Source organism: Carettochelys insculpta, chromosome 1 (genome assembly GCF_033958435.1).
Source record: "Carettochelys insculpta isolate YL-2023 chromosome 1, ASM3395843v1, whole genome shotgun sequence".
Lineage (NCBI taxonomy): Eukaryota > Metazoa > Chordata > Testudines > Carettochelyidae > Carettochelys > Carettochelys insculpta.
In genome coordinates this window covers 287,081,259-287,098,415 of record NC_134137.1, presented here as the reverse complement: position 1 = coordinate 287,098,415, position 17,157 = coordinate 287,081,259, and the positions used below count along the sequence as shown (strand labels likewise).

The 17,157-nt window shown below is 44.4% G+C and overlaps 1 protein-coding gene across 3 annotated transcripts; it reads left to right on the top strand.

The window, feature by feature from the left end:
• Window positions 1–1,949: 1,949 nt before the first annotated feature.
• On the top strand, window positions 1,950–16,936 carry LOC142021830 (butyrophilin subfamily 1 member A1-like). Of its 3 annotated transcripts, XM_075011075.1 has the most exons (10): window positions 1,950–2,065; window positions 2,340–2,577; window positions 3,743–3,819; window positions 5,917–6,100; window positions 7,486–7,833; window positions 8,214–8,492; window positions 8,896–9,015; window positions 9,437–9,457; window positions 12,764–12,790; window positions 15,201–16,935. In XM_075011075.1, exons 5-10 carry the CDS (start codon window positions 7,521–7,523, stop codon window positions 15,959–15,961), a joined length of 1,521 nt encoding a protein of 506 aa, XP_074867176.1. In that variant the 5' UTR covers window positions 1,950–2,065; window positions 2,340–2,577; window positions 3,743–3,819; window positions 5,917–6,100; window positions 7,486–7,520; the 3' UTR covers window positions 15,962–16,935. The 3 variants fall into 3 exon arrangements, with proteins under 3 accessions (XP_074867176.1, XP_074867159.1, XP_074867167.1); XM_075011058.1 differs by lacking the exon at window positions 5,917–6,100 and having other exon boundaries at window positions 15,201–16,936; XM_075011066.1 differs by lacking the exon at window positions 5,917–6,100 and having other exon boundaries at window positions 1,955–2,065; window positions 2,349–2,577; window positions 15,201–16,936.
• The last annotated feature ends 221 nt before the right edge of the window (window positions 16,937–17,157 follow it).

The window sequence follows — 17,157 nt, the reverse complement described above, 5'->3', positions numbered from 1 at the left end:
CCAATCAGAAAACTAAAACCCATACTAAGTTTATAATTATTGGTTAGTTGGAAAAACTGAAATTGCATCTGACAACTCAAAAGTTTTTTCAGTCAGCAAGTGGGATGCTGAGGAGAGATCTGAGATTTGAGATTGGGCCCTAACTCTGACTTCCTAGATTTTCTAGTATTTGGTGTTAAGCATGACATCGCTGATGATCATAATGGTCTAGTCTGATCTGTAAAACACAGTAATTCCCAGAACACATCCCTGGGGAGTGGGGGTTGGGATTCAATCTGGATTTAAAAATCCAGTGATGGTGAATCCACCATGACCCTTAGTAAATTGTTTCAAACATCAGTCACTTTCACGGTTATACTTTTGCCATTCCCAGTTTGAATTATTAACTTAATTTTCCAGCCATTGTATTGCTAGACCTTGCCCTGATAGGTTGAAGAGTCCTCTACTGAATATTTGTTCACCATGTGGGTACCTACTGGTTATAATCAAATCATCCTTTCTCCTCCTCCTTGCCTTCGTTCCCTTTATATGGAGTTGGCTCATGGGACTCATTATATGGACGACTTTGGCTAAGTTTTTGGATCAGTTGATACCCTTCCATTTTTTTCCACAAGGCTTGGTATTGGCTATGGAGGACTTCAAGTTATCCTTTTAAGATTACCTTAGTAAACTAGTATCATCATCAGAAAATTTTCTATTCTTTTAAATATAACCCCAACCCTGATTTCCGCACAAGCTGGGCCTTAAACTGGCACTGGCTGGACAGGTCAGGTTCAAAGTGACATTATCTAGCTTCTTGAACTTTCCAGCTAATGTGGATGTTTTATTAATCTTTTAATAGAAAACATTTTCAAACTTAACTCCATCACAGTTTTTGTCTGGGGCACAAAATTAAGATTCAGTGCTTCGATTCATGAGGTCATTTGGAAGGTGGTAATTTCTATATAAAGGTTTATTCAGATATTTTAAAAGCAAACACAACAAACTACAAAAGGGAAATGCTAACCTGCCAAACACTGACCTTCTATGATTTAGTGTGACATTTCAATTTGATAAAAACAAAAAGCAGTCCAGGAGCACTGTAGTCTGTAAAGTGCTACTGGACTGCTTTTTTGTTTTGATAGTATATAGATTAGCAGGGCTTTCTCTCTGTTACAATTTGATAAACTGTTCTTCACAAACAGCTGCTTCTGCACAGTCACTCAAAGGGAAAGGATCTCACTAAGCATGCTTTAAATCTGTAAATCAACACACACAGACCAAGATTTTAGGGAATAAATACGGATTCCCAAATTACTGGGTACCCATTTTGAGATGGCTTAACTGAGCTTTTTAGAGGCCTGATACTCCTCTAGACACATTTCCTTAAAATCATCCTCCATAAGGGTGACGAGTTGACCTCCCAAAAGTCCTACTCACCCTTGAATAATCTCTTGCTCTTTAACTATAGAGGCTTCGAACAACCATGTTTGCTCAGCTGCTCTGTATGCGGTCGCCTCCGTGGCAATTTATTGCCGTTTTCTACCCTACTTTTATGACTGGTAAAACAAACTCACAACTGAGGTCTGGGAACCATATATCAATCCTTCGAACCCAACTGCCGCCTACAAGTCGGGGATCCCTTCTCTGTCTGTCGACCAGCCTCCTGGACGTGGTTTTGAGCCGTGGTCCTTCGATCCAGGTGGCTGCTCTGCTCCTGCCCCACAGAGCCGTGCCGGGCTGCCTCCGAGCGCCCTGCCGCACCCTAACACCCCCTTCGTTTCGGAACACCCGCAATGCCGACAGGCCTGGAGAAAAGCCCCTTCTTGCCGGGCCAGGATTGCGCGAAGCCAGAGCGGGGCTGGGGAAAGTTATTGATCTCCGTTTGTCCGGCTCTTGTCCCTGCTCGATCTCCCCTGGGGGGGCTGGTTTCCTGTCCCTTCACACGTGCGCATGCCTAGGGCAGCTTCTCTCCTTCCTGCTTCCGCCCTCGGGGCCAGGCCGGGTCGGGCCTGTGCGGGCAGAGGTGGCTGTAACTGCGGACGCTGCCGCCGGCCTGGGCTTGGGCTTGGAACGGCGCCTGCAGGTGCGCGGGCGCTCCGCGGGCGGCTCCTGCAGCGGGCACCATCAGCCCGCGGGGAGGGCTGGGGCTCGGGCCAGGGCGGAGGCAGAGGGGCTGCAGCCCGGAGGGTGGGTCGCGCTGATGAGAGCAGGGAGGCAGTGGGTGGGTGGCTCCGCCCTGCCATTGGCAATGGCCCTGCTTTGGGTGCCTGGGGCAAAGCTCCTCAGGGTCACCCTCCAGGCAGCCCCCGGCTGTGCTGCAGCGCGGAGTCTTTGTATGTGGCTGTTGCTTATTCTAGTCCCGCCAGGAGCCCGGGCTGCTGGGACGAGTTGTACAGCGAAGATGTGGAGCGCCAGGGAACCTTCAAGCCAAGGGGTGCAGCAGCCTTTCTAGTTCCAACGCGTATGCTGGGAGCCCTTGTGCTAGAGGCTTTACACACAATGAAAAGATGGTCCCTGCCAGTGTGAACATCAGCACAGCTCATTTTGGAGCAAGGAGAATTCAGGAGCTGTTGCTGTCTTCTAAATGCTTCACATGTGAGCAGAATTCAGTTTTCATTTTGTTACGATTCTGACAGAACGTATCAATTATTTCTAAACGTTTTTTTCTATTTAAAATGTAATTTTTATTCAGGATATCGTGGGAGAATTTGGGGTTGCATGAAATTACGTGCAGGGACGTGGTATATCAGCAAGACGGCAAGATTCAGAAAATTAAAACTATAAAGTTTTGACTTTAACTGTGAAAACACAAACTTTCAACATCAAAAGTCAAAATAGACAAAGTAACTATCCTTAAATCAAACTAAAAAGTTTTCAAGCAGCATTTCTTTAACGTTGCCTCTTGATAGCTGAAATTTATCAATGTAAAAATATTTTCATGTGCTTGCTTATATTTGTGATGTCCAGTACGTTAGCCATTAGCCACATGTGGCTATTTGGGTAGTTGAGTATGGCACGAAAAAAACCAAATTCAAAAATGGTTGCACTCAAATTTGTTTTTAAATAAAAAAGAAAAATTCAGAGAATAAAAAAAAATCAGAAGATATTTCTGAATTCTAAAGCCACTTTATATTAATTTGACCCAGCATCTGGATGCATCAAATTATTTACATTTTCAGAATCGTATGGCTAATTTACTATAGAACTGGTTGGACACTGTGAGCATATGTGGTGAAATCAACATTTACCAATAAAAATATAATCCTTCCAAGCCTATTAATATGACTGCCACATACATGCCCTTTCACCATAACATTTCCACTTCAGAGACTGCAAGTTCATTGTTTTTATGTTGTGCAGGAGAAGTGATTTGGGATTCTTTAAGACCTTTTAGCTAGCTCTTGTGTAACACTTTTCATGTGTAAATCTCAAAAATATATTACATAGGAGATAACTGTCATTGTTCTTATTTCACGCATGAGGAAACTGATGACCTCCCAAAAGGTTATACAGTAGTGCCAATACATAGGAATAGCACACAGGACTCCTGAAGCCCTGTCCAGTGTTCTATCTATTGTGCCAAACTGCAGTGAAAGGTGCTATTCAAATGTCAACATGACTAAACTATAAACTCCAAATTATTCCTCTATAGTCTGAAAAAATTAGCTTGGATCTCGTGATTTGATTTGTGAATGCTTTTCAGGCCTTTCAGCCCTGAATTTTCTGGACATTAGTGTGAACTCTTGTTTTCTGTTTAAAGGGCTATGGAGCTGCCTACTAGGACTGGGCTCTGGGCCTTTGCCTTTTTCTTCCACATAGAATTTCATGTCTCCTCAGGTAAGTAGGATCTGTACCTCAATCTAAAAAATCACAGCTCTCTCTCTGATCTTTACGTTAGCCATTTGGTGGGAGTAGGGGTCTCTTCTTCCCAAGAACCAGGTGGACAAAATCATAACAGCACCAACGCATGTGGGGGGGAATGAGAGGAGAGAAATCACACAGAAAGAGGGGTTGGTGACAGCCTCCTCCCATGCTTTATGAAAATTGGCTTATGGATATGCATAACTTGAAGATGCTCTAGACAAAATACCTCATACCTCACATCAATTTTAATGTTACAGTCTTCTGAAAGCATCCATCCAGTTTTTGAGCGTGTATCATTCTTTTATGTGAACTTAGAAATATGAAGTGTGGATCTGTTTATAATTCTGAATGTGCTAATGATGATGTGGAAACTTAATGGCTTAAAAAAGTCATGTCTTTTCTGTAAGACCAAACTGCTCCTACAAAGACATGTGGTCAAGTCACCTTGCTCTGAAACTCCTTTTGGATCTCGTGCTTTTCCGTTCACGGAGAGAACAGTTTGAACTGAGCACCTTGGGTCCACTTAAATCCCACTCTTAATTATTAAAAACATATATATTTATTACTGAGCCCGATGTATAAATGTTACAAGGCGAGGGAGCAACCACTGTGCATCTCTCCCTTTCATGGATAAAGGGGACTGACCTTATGAGCTTTCTCTGTATAAAACTTATGCAGAATAAGATGGATTTATTTGGGGTGTTGGTCCTTTTTGGGGGCTGTGTTCCTGGGTGTCGAAGCCTTGCAGTTGAGCTCTACTGGAGCTGAACTGGTCCAGTGTCTGTGTTGCTCTAGAAGGGGGTGGTAACCTCAGTGCTGGGTCCAGGCTTGTGGAGACCAGAGCTTCTGGCCTAGCAGGGAGTGGAGAGTTGAGGAGAGCCCCATAGGGGCAGGAGATGGGCATTTGTGGCTTGATTAGCACACTGGGTGACAACCCAAAGGGGATTTCTGTGGTCCAACCCATCACAGGGGTTGTGTATGGAAGAGCTCTTGCACTGCTGTACAGTTTGAATGGCAGCAATGAATGAGTGCAGAAGCCCAGGGAAGAAAGGAACCAGAGGAAAATCATTTGCTCCATATTATGAGGGATAGTAGAAGTGTGGAAGTGAATAATTATAGAGCACAAGCTCTTTGGGTCAAGGAGGAGGCTGATAGTGAGATTTGTTGTGGTGGGAATGAAGGGATTAAAGAGCGCTGTAGGACAGAAAATTTTGCTTGCTCAGGGAATTTAGATGCAAGGGGAGGAAGGAGAGGAGGAAGTTGATGAGCTAGATAGAGAGTTTCTTAGGGCTATTGAGAAGAGCAAAGGGGAAAGAAGCTGTAGGAGAGTTCTAATAAAAGAGTCCGGAGTGGGAGGTGATTTTTTTAAATGTATTTTTACCAAATTGGAATAGAAGGGGGTAATTTTCCTTGTATATATTTATTTAGTTGAAACAAACAAGCAAATAAAATTCACAAAAAGCCAAAGCCACAAAACAACATAGTGTGTGAGGCCCCAGTAGTGGGTGTAACATAACAAGAACTAAAGCTAATCACACTGTAATGTAGGCCCCTTTCTGATAAGATTTGTGCACCAGTTGTGTTCTGTAGTAAGTATGAAGTAAATAATGTGCCTGCAAACAAACTTTTGACAATTTGTTGCATCACTGGTTGCTTAACTCTCGTACTATTGTTACCACCTCCTGATGTGAATGAATTCTTTCCGTGAGAGAAAAATAAATGACTTGTATGTAACCAATAATTCACGTGTACTATGACTTTTCAGCTGGACTGTCATTTATGTTAAAAGTCATGATGCTTTCAGGCTTCACAAACACGTATTTGAGTACTCATGATTGACTGAATTTTACCTCACAAATATGAATGGCCCAAACTCTGCTAATTTATTCTGGAAACCATGAGTTAATGAATTTTCTCAGTATTAGTCTATCTTTACCAAGAACATACCTTAATTCTTTACCAATCACACATTCACCTTGCTCCTGGTTATAGAACATATGCACACCTGACTCAGGAATCACGCTGCTTATAGCAGTGTTGGATTTGAGCAATGGAACCTTTTATTTCTAGGACGTTGGATCCATCCTGGGAGAGGAGGTGGAAATGAATTTGACAGAAATGTTAACCCAATATTGCTGCTCCCTGCATCTCTGAAATTGAACACAGAGGGCATTTCCCTGCTCACCTGTCATTGCGAGTCTCCTAAATCTAGACCAGGGCTGGAGAAGAGAGTCAGTAGAAAACATTTGCAGTGGTACGGTTCCATCCTGAGACATGTTGTGAGCACTTGCTGGGGGAGTGCCAGTGCTCTTGCACCCATTTTAGGTTTGGGGCATACAGGTTGGTGTGGTGGGGTGGGAGAGATATGTTAGTGAGCAGGAAATCTTCCTGGACCATGCTAGAGTAGTCCCTTGAGGGTTGTGTTCCCATGCACCGTGCATAACTTGAATTTTGCATAAGTCAGGGGGTGGCTTTTTCCCTGGCAGAATGCACTTTCTGCAGCCGGGGAAGCAGCAGGAGTACCTGGAGCTCTTTTTGAAAAGTACGTCCTGAGGTCGGGGTGGAAGACTGTTGGGGAGGGTTAAGCCTGGCGGTGGATTGGGGCCATGGGAGGGGAGCAGGGGGGTTAAGCCTGCGATGGGTTAGGGCTATGGGTGGTGGTGGTGAGCTGAGGTTGCACAGCCCTTTCAGGGGTTGAGCCAGAGCCATGCAGGGTGGGGGTGAACCGGGGCCATACAAGGGGGAGGGGTGAGCTAGAGCCGGGGATGGGAGATGTGAGCTGGAGCCGAGCGCAGAGTGTGATGAGCTGGAACTGCGCGAGGTGGGGGTGAACCAGGGATAGGGGGGTTTGAACCAGGGCTGTGGGGGTTGAGCCAGGGCTGGGGGAGAGGGGGATTTTGAGTTGCGCTTACCTCCGGTTAATGTGAGTTATGCGCAACTGGAAGTGGCATGTTTCGAGGGATTACTGTAATTGTAACACAGATGGTGAGAGCTGTGAGTGGTAACGTATGGGCTATTGATAGTGCAGCTGAGTGAGGGTGGATGCAGGTGGTGGTCTGTGATTCTGGTATTTTCAGATTATTAGGCTATGTTCCTTCACAGCACTGTCAGATTTAGGAGTAGCTCCCATTCCATCTTTTGTATGCTCCGGATGTCCAGGATGCTCCTTTGCATGATTTGCCCACTTGAAAGTCGCTCAGAGTCTCGCTTGTTCACCATCGCTCTGCTGGGGTTTTGATTTTTGGTGATGAAGATGGGAGGAATAGTGAGGGGAACTATTGATGGGAATGTTCAGGTGGCAGAATGTAGTGGGGGTAGCAGTGGCACCACCACCAGCCCTGGGGCAGTCTGGGGGCGGGGGGGCACACTCTGTGCCCCAGAAGAGGCAGGGCCAAGGGCAGATGGGTGGGACCTAGGTCAGTTAGCCCTTAGCCCTGCCCAGATCACAGTGCTGCCCCCTCTCAGAGCCGCGTGTAGCAGCAGACCAGTGCTGCCATGTCACATCAAAGGGGCCGAGGGCAACTGTCCTCTTCACCCAACAGTTGTCAGTGGGCCAAGGGGGTGAACTATGGAGATCTTGGAACTGTATAGGCAAAAAGGTGCTACTGCTGTTAATACTTTTCACGATATGCCTTTCAGAAAGCTTTACCTTGAAAGCGTCAGATTCTCCAGTGATGGCCACGGTTGGCACAGATGTCGTTCTTCCATGCCAGCTTTCTCCTCGCACCAGTGCCAAAGAGATGGAAGTGAGATGGCACAGCAGTGAGATTCCTGGCCTGGCCCATCATTATGTGAATGGGGGTGACTCCACGCAGAAGCAGAACCCACACTACCTGGGAAGGACAGAGTTGTTCAAGGAGGAGCTTCTCAATGGCAACATCTCTCTACTGCTAAGAAAGGCTCAGGTGGCAGATGGAGGCATCTATGTCTGCTTCATTGGCAACACATTGAATTACATGGAAGGCTTTGTGGAGTTAAAGGTTGGAGGTAATGAGCCTCTTGTTGTCAGTGAATTGCTCTTCTGTTTTGGCAGGTGACATGTCCTTCACTAGTATGTAGCCCTCACAAACACTCACATGCATTTTTCTCTGGCACTTTTGTTTCATTTCAAACCTCTGCCAAGTACCTAAGCAGTTATTCTCCACCTCTAGTCACCAAGAGGCCAGGGCTGCTGGCAGCAGTTAGTGGGTGTCTGTGGTGACTGGCTGTAGCTACAGAAGATTGTGATGTTCCTCTGCTGGCTATGTGTTATCACAGACCATCAGTGTACACATTAGTGGTACCAACATGGTTGTTTCCCAATGGGAATTAAGTAGTGGAGTTTCTCTCTTGAGGAAGCTAATATTACTTGGTTTGTCTTAATACAGCTGTTGGCACAGGCCCCACAATCTCTGTGCACCATTTCCAGGACCAGGCTGTGACACTCACTTGCAGTTCAGAAGGGTGGTATCCGGAACCAGTTATACTGTGGACCAACAGGCATGGCCAAAGACAGAACTCAACTATTTCATCTCTGAAAGATGATCAAGATCTGCACAATATTCAGAGTCACCTGTACGTGAAAGATAACAAGAACCAAGTCCTGGTGTGTCAGATCCAAAGCAGCTTCCGAAACCAGACAAGACAGTCAGAGCTGCAGCTTTCCAGTAAGTCTATCCTACTCCAAAGCATGTGTCTAGGGATCAGAAGTAGGGTAGTGGCTTGCTGAACATAACTGGTTAGGGCAGGACAGAGCCACAGAAAGCAGAGCTTTACGTTGTGTCATCTTGGAATTTCTAGTCTTTGAACATCCATTCTCTTGTATGTGGATGGCATTTAAGCCTACATAGTATGGTATGCAGTAGATCAAAGTGGATTAAGGAAACGAGATGATTGTAGCTTGGGGGATCTTAGTAGGATTCATGGATGATGTGAGACTTTAGAGGTGCATGTGGAGTGAATAAAGTGTCCTAGATGTGGACACGGGTCACGAGGAATATCAGTGAGACTTTTTCCAATTCTAAAGTTGTTTCTTTCCTGAACTAACAACCCACTTCTTTTTCATTTCAGGTGATTTATTCCCATCTAATAATCGCACAAATGTAGTCACCCCTGTAATATTGTGTTTGTTGCTCATCATATTGGGTGTGGTTACAGGCATCATACTCAAAAGTGAGAGAAAATCTAGAGGTAAGTTTCTGGTGCTTTTCCTGTGTAGAATATTTTTTGTAGACAAATACATCTTGAGATAAAGATTAAAAATAAGAATGAGGCATAGAATATGTGCGGGGAGAGAAACATCAATAAGAAATGGGTGCCACTCTATTTTCAGCTCTTGTGAATAATTAGTTGTGCCTCTTGGTCCTGCGAATTTCGTCTGTTACATTTACATTTGCTGAGCTCACCAGAAATGCTCTTTTTTTGGTCAACATTTGTCATCTTTTGTTGCAGTAGCTCTCTGTAGAAGGGAGACACTTTGATCATGTGAATGTAGCATCAGCGCAGGATGAGGGAATTGCTCAGGCTGGCTTATGATGGATGCATTGTTGCAGGTATAATATCAGTTCATGGTCTCTTCTGTACACATTAATCTCTTCTCTTCCTCCTTCAGGAAAGCTTCAAATTGCAAAAGGTATGTAATTGTTTTCTCAGGAATGGACTTCTTTGGTTTCCCTTTGCATCTTCTTTTTTTCATAATGGTCTGCTTCTTTCATTCCCTTCTCTTCTATCATATTCATAAGTGTATCTGTCTCAGGAGCCTAATGATTTGTTCAGGAGGGTAATTGTCTTTTCACTGATGCATGCATCACCCCCCACCCCACTCGGGCTGTTGAGTGAGACAGTTGTGATTCTCTTTAGTTAACACTTGTAATATGTTTAAAATCATTAGTGTTTTATACTTGCCTTGCTGGCACATGTCCCCACCACATATGGAGCACTTGAGTGTCTTGGGAATTGCTGCTTGTGGCTGGATTTCTATGGTCCTGTCTTTCTGATGTTATATTTTTGAGCTGCTTTATGGCTCCATAGTTAAGACTCTAAGACAATTATTGTTATAAGGCCTTTTTGACCTTTGCCTATAACTTACTATAATTTTTCCTATAAAATAAACAATACTCAAAGTTACTTTCTTCCTGAATTTTCTCATGTGTGACCCTGTAGCATGAAGGTGTGTTTTTATGTTTTGAAAGTTTGGGGTTAAGGCAGTTTGGGGAATGAGGGGCTTTATTTTGAGTGGTCACTGCTGTTCTACTCTTTGAAAAATCTGTTTGTACTAGAAACTGCACATTTCTTTTATATGCTAGTTTTTAGCAAACTCTATCAGACCACTTGCCGGGGCGTATGTAAGGGTGTGTGTGTACTTCTCTCCATGCTGTCTTTCTTCTCTGTGCTCCCACATACACTTCCTTAGGAGTTGCTCAAAAACAGGGGACCTCACAGAATCACACGGCTGGAAGGGACCTCAGGAGGTCATCTAGTCCAGCCCCTGCTTCAAGCAGGATCAACCCCCACTACGTCATCCCAGCCAGCTGGGACTTAAAAACCTCAAGGGATGGAGAATCCACCACCTCTCTAGGCAACACATTCCAATGCTTCACCACCCGCCTGGTGAAGTAGATTTTCATAATATCTAACCTACACCTTTCCCTCTTCAACTTCAGACCATTACTCCTTGTTCTGCCACCTGACACCACTGAGAACAGTTTCTCACCCTCCTTTTCAGAGCTCCCCTTTAGGAAGTTGAAGGTTGCTATTAAATCACCTCTCAGTCTTCTCCTCTGTAAACTAAACAAGCCCAAATCCCTCAGCCTATCCTCATAGGTCTTGTGCTCCAGACCCTTAATCATTTTTGTTGCCCTTCGCTGAACCTGCTCCAGCAAATCCATATCCTTTTTATACTGGGGGGCCCACAACTGGACACAGTATTCCAGATGTGGCCTCACCAGTGCAGAATAAAGAGGAATAATTACTTCTCTAGATCTGCTCAAAATGCTCCTCCTAATGCATCCTAATATGCCCTTAGCCCTCTTGGCTACAAGGGCACACTGTTTACTCATATCCAGCCTGTCATGCACCATAACCCCTAGGTCCCTTTTGATCATATTGCTGCTGAGCCAGTCGGTCCCCAGCCTGTAACAATGCTTGGGATTCTTCCACCCCAGGTGCAGGACTCTACACTTCTCCTTATTGAACCGCATCAGGTTTCTTTTGGCCCAGTCCTCCAATTTGTCCAGGTCCCTCTGGATTCTCTCTCTACCCTCCAACGAATCTACCTCTCCCCCTAGTTTTGTGTCATCCGCAAACTTGCTGAGGGTGCAATCCAGTCCCTCATCCAGGTCATTAATAAAGATGTTGAATAACACCAGCCCCAGAACAGAGCCTTGCGGCACTCCGCTTGAAACAGACCACCATCCAGATATTGAGCCATTGACCACTACCCGTTGGCCCCGACCATCAAGCCAGCTTTCTATCCATCGTATAGTCCAAAGATCCAATCCATATTTCCTTAATTTATGGACAAGAATGTTGTGGGAGACTGTATCAAAAGTCTTGCTGAAGTCAAGGTATATCACATCCACTGACTTCCTCATGTCCACAGAGCTTGTTACCTCGTCATAGAAGCTAATCAGATTAGTCAGGCAGGACTTGCCCCGGTGAATCCATGTTGGCTACTTTTGATCACTTTCCCCTCTTCCAAGTGCTCCAAAACGGATTCCTTGAGGATTCCCTCCATTATTTTCCCAGGGATTGAGGTAAGGCTGATGGGTCTATAGTTCCTTGGATTGTCCTTCTTTCCTTTCTTCAAGATGGGTGCTACGTTTGCCTTCTTCCAGTCATCCGGTATCTCCCCTGATCTCCAAGAGTCTTCAAGGATAATGGCCAAAGGTTCAGCAATGACTTCTGCCAATTCCCTGCGTACCCTGGGGTGCATTAAATCCAGACCCACGGACTTGTGCACATCTAGTTGTTCTAGATAGCTCAGAACTTGTTCCTTTCCCACAGATGGCTGCCCTCCACCTTCCCATACTGCATACCTCCTTCTGGTATATGTTATGGTGCTCACTGGTGGGCAAGTGCATGACCTGAAAGGTGACCTAAAAGGACTCAGGACAGGGGTGATGGCAGCATGCTGAAAAGGGCATTTCTTCCACCTGCTCCCTAAGTTCCATGTGGGAGACATTGGGAGCAAAGAAATCTTTTGCTTCCTGCTTCTCCCTGGCTTGGTCTCCAGAACTCCCTCTCAGCTTGAGAAACATGAACATTCCATTCTGGAGAACTTATTTAAAATATCAAATTAAAGTAATTTTTGGTCCTGTGCACTAGCACTCAACTAACTGATTTCAGTAACTCAACTAACTGAATAGTATCAGAGAGATAGCTGTGCTAGTCTATATACTATCAAAACAAACAAGTTAGTTTTTGTTGCAACTAACTGACTCATTCTGTTTTCTTGGTAGATAATGCACAGCTATCCATATTTAACTCTAAATACCTATGGATAATATTATTAAGTAGGTATTTTAAGTGAACTTTCTAAGCTGGTATTTAAATACCAAAATAAGAAGCCAGTTTTGTCAGAAATACTGACTGCCTACCAGCTCCCATTGATTTCACTGGGGCTGCTGGTTACACAGCACATTAGAAAGTCAGGTAATTTACTTAGCTATTTCATTGTCTATATATCTTGATTCTAAGTGTAAGTATGAACTTTTGGAGTTGGCCTTTTTTAAGGTGTCACAACTAATGAACTTCTTGTCTAATTTATTTCAAATCTGGCTGAAGAATTCTATCTCAGTGACATACTTAATTTGCCACTTTTAAGACTGATGGTTTTTTCTCCGATGTGGATTCTAAGAGGAGTGTCACAATTGGGTGTATAGTGCAAACTTAGTTAATTTTGGCATTCTTCCCTATGAACTGTTGTTTTTAATTTCAGAGCTATTGAAGGCCCGAAACTCAGCTGGTGAGTAATCAAAACCCAGTTATTTTATTTATTCTTTGATATCTCAGTGAAATTACTACCTTTTTAGTCCAGCACCATTTTCTGAAGATCTCTCCTCTTCTCAGTGTGCACAATGAGCTTTCCTTAGTAATAGAGGTGGACAAGTCAGTGTCTTGCCTTCTTGTTGGAGAAGAATGATTATTCAAAAAGTGGGTCAGAAGGAACTATAAAATGGAGGAATGTGTGAGCTTTCCCAAAAGCTGTAGCCCAGAGTCTTCATATGCATGTCACTATTGTGTCAAATTCCTGTTTCTATTATTGAGGACCTGAGCAGACCTCATTGCAGAGGGATAAATCCACATGAATGTAAGCAGTTAGTAGTTTTGTGACATCATTGGCATTACTACGATGTCACTGAGAACAGTTTGTTTGTCAATAAGTATGAAATTGGACACTGCCTTCCAGAGTGAGACAAAGACAGGCTCTGCCAATCACAGACTGATTGTTTTTGTTGTGAAAATTGTCTCTGTAAAAATGGTCAAGTGGGATTCCATATTTTTGGTCTGTCAATGATTTCCACAGAAAATTGGCTTAATTTACAAATAAAAAGCTATGTTGTCTAGCCACTAATTATAAAACACAATCTGGGCTCTGAAAGTCCAGCTAGAGTGTTTTCCACAATTCTACTGTCTCCAAATTTAAGCCATCATTGACACCTGTGCAGCTTCCCATTCAGTGGGCTTGGCCAAGTGTAATTCAGATGTAATGAAGAATTCTGTTAATAAAATACAGAAGGAATGAAATTCAATTAACTCTCCTATCTGTGTGGTGCTCACTAGTAAAGCCCTACATATGAGCAGATATGCACCTTTTATCTGACAACCGTGTTTGAGGATCACAGACTGGATGCAGATAGAAATTTTGTGTCTGTGCAGGACGCCACTTTTAGGTGCAAGAAGCAGAGTCCTAGTAAAGTGAGCAGATATAATTTTAACTCCTGAGGGAATACTGCACCAAAATTTTTAAAATTATGAACTCCAAAATTTAAATTCTGCCCACAATATTTTAAAAGTCTGCAAATTTTGTTTATCAATAAATGTGGCTTCAGCACCGCAGTGGAGAGCATGGGCCAATGGCTGTAATGAAGTGGGAGATCACTCTGAAGCCCCCACCTCCCTTGGTAGAGGCACTTGGCAGTGAGGCTGTATCTGACCCTGACACAGTGCAAGGAGTGGGCCTGCCTCAGAAATACCCTGGGACCCAGCCTTCTGCACCAGGTGTGGGTGGGCCCCCTCAACCCTGTAGGATCAAGTGTGGAGGGGCTCAATATGGAGGATCCACGTGTGGGGTGAGAGGTTTCTTTCTGTGTGTGGGAGGCTCAGTGGTGTATCTGGTTGTGAAAGGGTTTGTTGGGAGATTTCAGGTGCGGGGACAATGGGACTCTGCAGAGGATCCGAGTGAAGGTGGTTGGGGCTCAGTGGGACAGGGTCTCTGGGTTGTGGGAACCTGCATGGGTTGGGATCTGGGTGCTGTGGAAGTGGAGCATGATGGGGTAAGAGTCCAGGTGCAGATGTTTGGGGATCAGAGAGATGGTGACCTGGATGTGCAGGCCTTCTAAAAAGGGTGCAGGTGTAGGCGGGTAGGGTTTCTGAGGGTGAGGATTTGATGGGTCGGCTTAATGTGGGAGCTCAGGGGACACCACAGGCCAGGATCCTGTGTCTCCCAGTAATTTCCCTATCCCCTTCTCCATCCCCCCTCACTCCCACATTCCCACCTCTGCCTTAATCTACCCCCTCTTTCTTCCCTGCTGTGCCTTCCTCTCACCCACTTCCCTCATTTCCCCAACTTCTCTTCCACATCCCTACTGTGTGCACTCATTCTTTCCTGCAGAAAACAGGAAGGCTCCCAGCACACAGAAGAGGAGCATGACTAAAACTTGTCTGTTGAGGTGCAGACTAATCAATGGAGCCCAGACACAGCCTTCTTCAGCCGAGTGGCTCTGTACTTGCAGAAATGACAGGGAAGGGGCAGTGGCACACAATGCCTTGTGCGCCCCTCTCCCCCCATGCCTCACTTCTGTTTGCCCATCTCAAAAACTGTTCCTAGGGTTGGCTCCCTCCCCACCATGTGGCTTCTCTGATGTTTTCTGTAGGAAACCGCAGGAGTTCGGGGAGGAGGGGGTTGTTTTGTGCAGGTGCACAGTCACCAAAATTCCCCCCAGCAGTATGTTTTGGATGCAGGGGGCACAGTTCTGATGATTTAAAATGTGTTTCTGCTCAGAAAAATAATTTAAGTCTGTAGAGGGGCCTCAGGAAGACTGATAGTAAATTGCTAGGGGATGTGCTTGTGACTTGGGTTGTGCAGGAAATGAAAGTTCATCCACACTTGTTTGTTTTCCCTTTCTCTCCCCCACCCTCCTTTAACTGTGCAGTACAAATCAGACTGGATTTAAACACTGCCCATCCCAACCTTCACATTTCATCGGATCACCTACTCATAAAGCACACTGACCTGAAACGAGAAGTGACAGATATTCCGGAGAGATTTGATGCATGGGCCTGCGTGCTGGGATCTGAAATCCTCAGAGCTGAGAAGGAATATTACTGGGAAGTGTATGTGGGAGATAAATCAGAATGGGATCTTGGGATAACAGATGGGAAGGCCAATAGAAAAGGCTGGCAGGATTTGAAGCCAGAGAATGGGTATTGGGGGATACGATTTTTTAACGATACAGATTATATAGCTTTTGAGGATCATCCAGTTAAACTAAGACTTGGCAAGCAGCCTGAAGTAATTGGGATTCACTTGGATGGCAAGGCTCAGAGGTTAGATTTCTATGATGTTTTGGAAATGTCTTACATATACACGTTCAGCCTGAAATCCTCTCTGGATGTGTACCCCTATTTTTGTCCTGGTCTGAACAAAAATGGGAAGAACAAAAACCCTCTCAGACTTTGCTCTCTCTCTGGCTACCATGACCGGATGTCTTCAACTTCCATTCCTTCACTTGCCACTTCCAATCTGGAAATCTTGGGAGACACTGATGGACAGGATGTGGCCATACAACTCCCCAGCCTCACCAACAACAATGAAGATTCCACCTTTCCATTTCTAAACCAGACTCCTTCCCACCCATTCATGCAGCAGCAGGTGCCATCTCGTCCCTCTGGCAACAAGCACAACTGTGTCTAGGTCTCTGCAAGCAGTGAATTATTTTGATGACTTCCTGTCTCCTTCAATTTGTCTGTGTTCTTTATTTATGTATTTGCTTTGTTAAATATAAAGGTTTCATACGTTTGATGTTGTGTTATAATTTAATCAATTGTATCATTGATGATTTGTTGATGGTTCTGGAGCAGATCACTGGTTTTTGTGGATCAAATATGGAATCTGTGTATCCTGACCCTGGGACTCCATTCTGCCAGCCTGCTTGTAAACAGCCTGGCAGTGGTAGGTCCGTGCTAGCTCTCGCTGGATGGAACTGGTTTTCCCCATCAGAGCTGACATCCAACGTTCTATCACATCAGAATTTTTCCTGCCAAAGAAACTGTATAAGGGGTCACTCAGCACCTGGACTGTGCTGTCCATCTGAGAGATAGTGTTTGTGGTAATGGCCTCCGAGCTGTTCAGACAGATGCTCAAGGAACACCAGCATTTCCAAGACCAGACTGAGGAAAGGAGAAGGGTGCCTAGAATATCAGGAACATCATCCTACAGAGAATCCACCCTGTAGTGAATCCTGAGGCTGAGTGAGCATCTTCCTCAAGGGCTTCTCTGCTGGTGAAGCTGAACATCATTTGCTGGCCTCCCAAGAGTTTCTTCCTCAAAGACTTAAGCTGGAGAGTTGTTGGTCCTGAGCATTGTGGCCACATTCCTATCAGTGCCTCAAGTTTAAGTAGGAAATAGGTTTCCATTGTGTGGTTTTTTTTATTTGTATTGCAGAGCTATGGGAAGTTTTTATTTGGTTGAGGGCTGAACTTTATGCTGAGGGAATAATTTACTGCACATTGAAGTGTTTTAATGTCTTTCTCCTTTTATCTTAGCCCTGTATTAATACTCTTAAAACATTTTTTTGTTTATACCTCATTTGCTATCTCCTCTTTATTTCTAATGTATGGTTTATACCTAGGGGGATAGACCCTGAAATAGATGAATGTGCATCTTCTGATAAAAGGGGTTTTTCTATTTCTATTGCTTCTATCATTATCTAGTTTGTTACCCTTGAGGTAACAAATTATTTTTCCCAAACTGGTTCAGATTTATAAGAATAAAACTCCCACTGTGCAGGACAAATGTGAAATCAAAGAATTTGGGTTAGTTTAATTTTGGTTAAGGAAATGTGTGTGTTGTAAAGAAAGGCCCTAATTAGCAAGTGGAAGGTAAGCCTT

What these genes read in the sequence shown, in the direction of transcription:
- LOC142021830 (XM_075011058.1), top strand. An exon ending in AAAGCTTCAAATTGCAAAAG is followed by an intron (nt 9,458 to 12,763) that starts GTATGTAATTGT and finishes TTTTAATTTCAG; the next exon opens with AGCTATTGAAGGCCCGAAAC. An exon ending in GAAGGCCCGAAACTCAGCTG is followed by an intron (nt 12,791 to 15,200) that starts GTGAGTAATCAA and finishes TTAACTGTGCAG; the next exon opens with TACAAATCAGACTGGATTTA.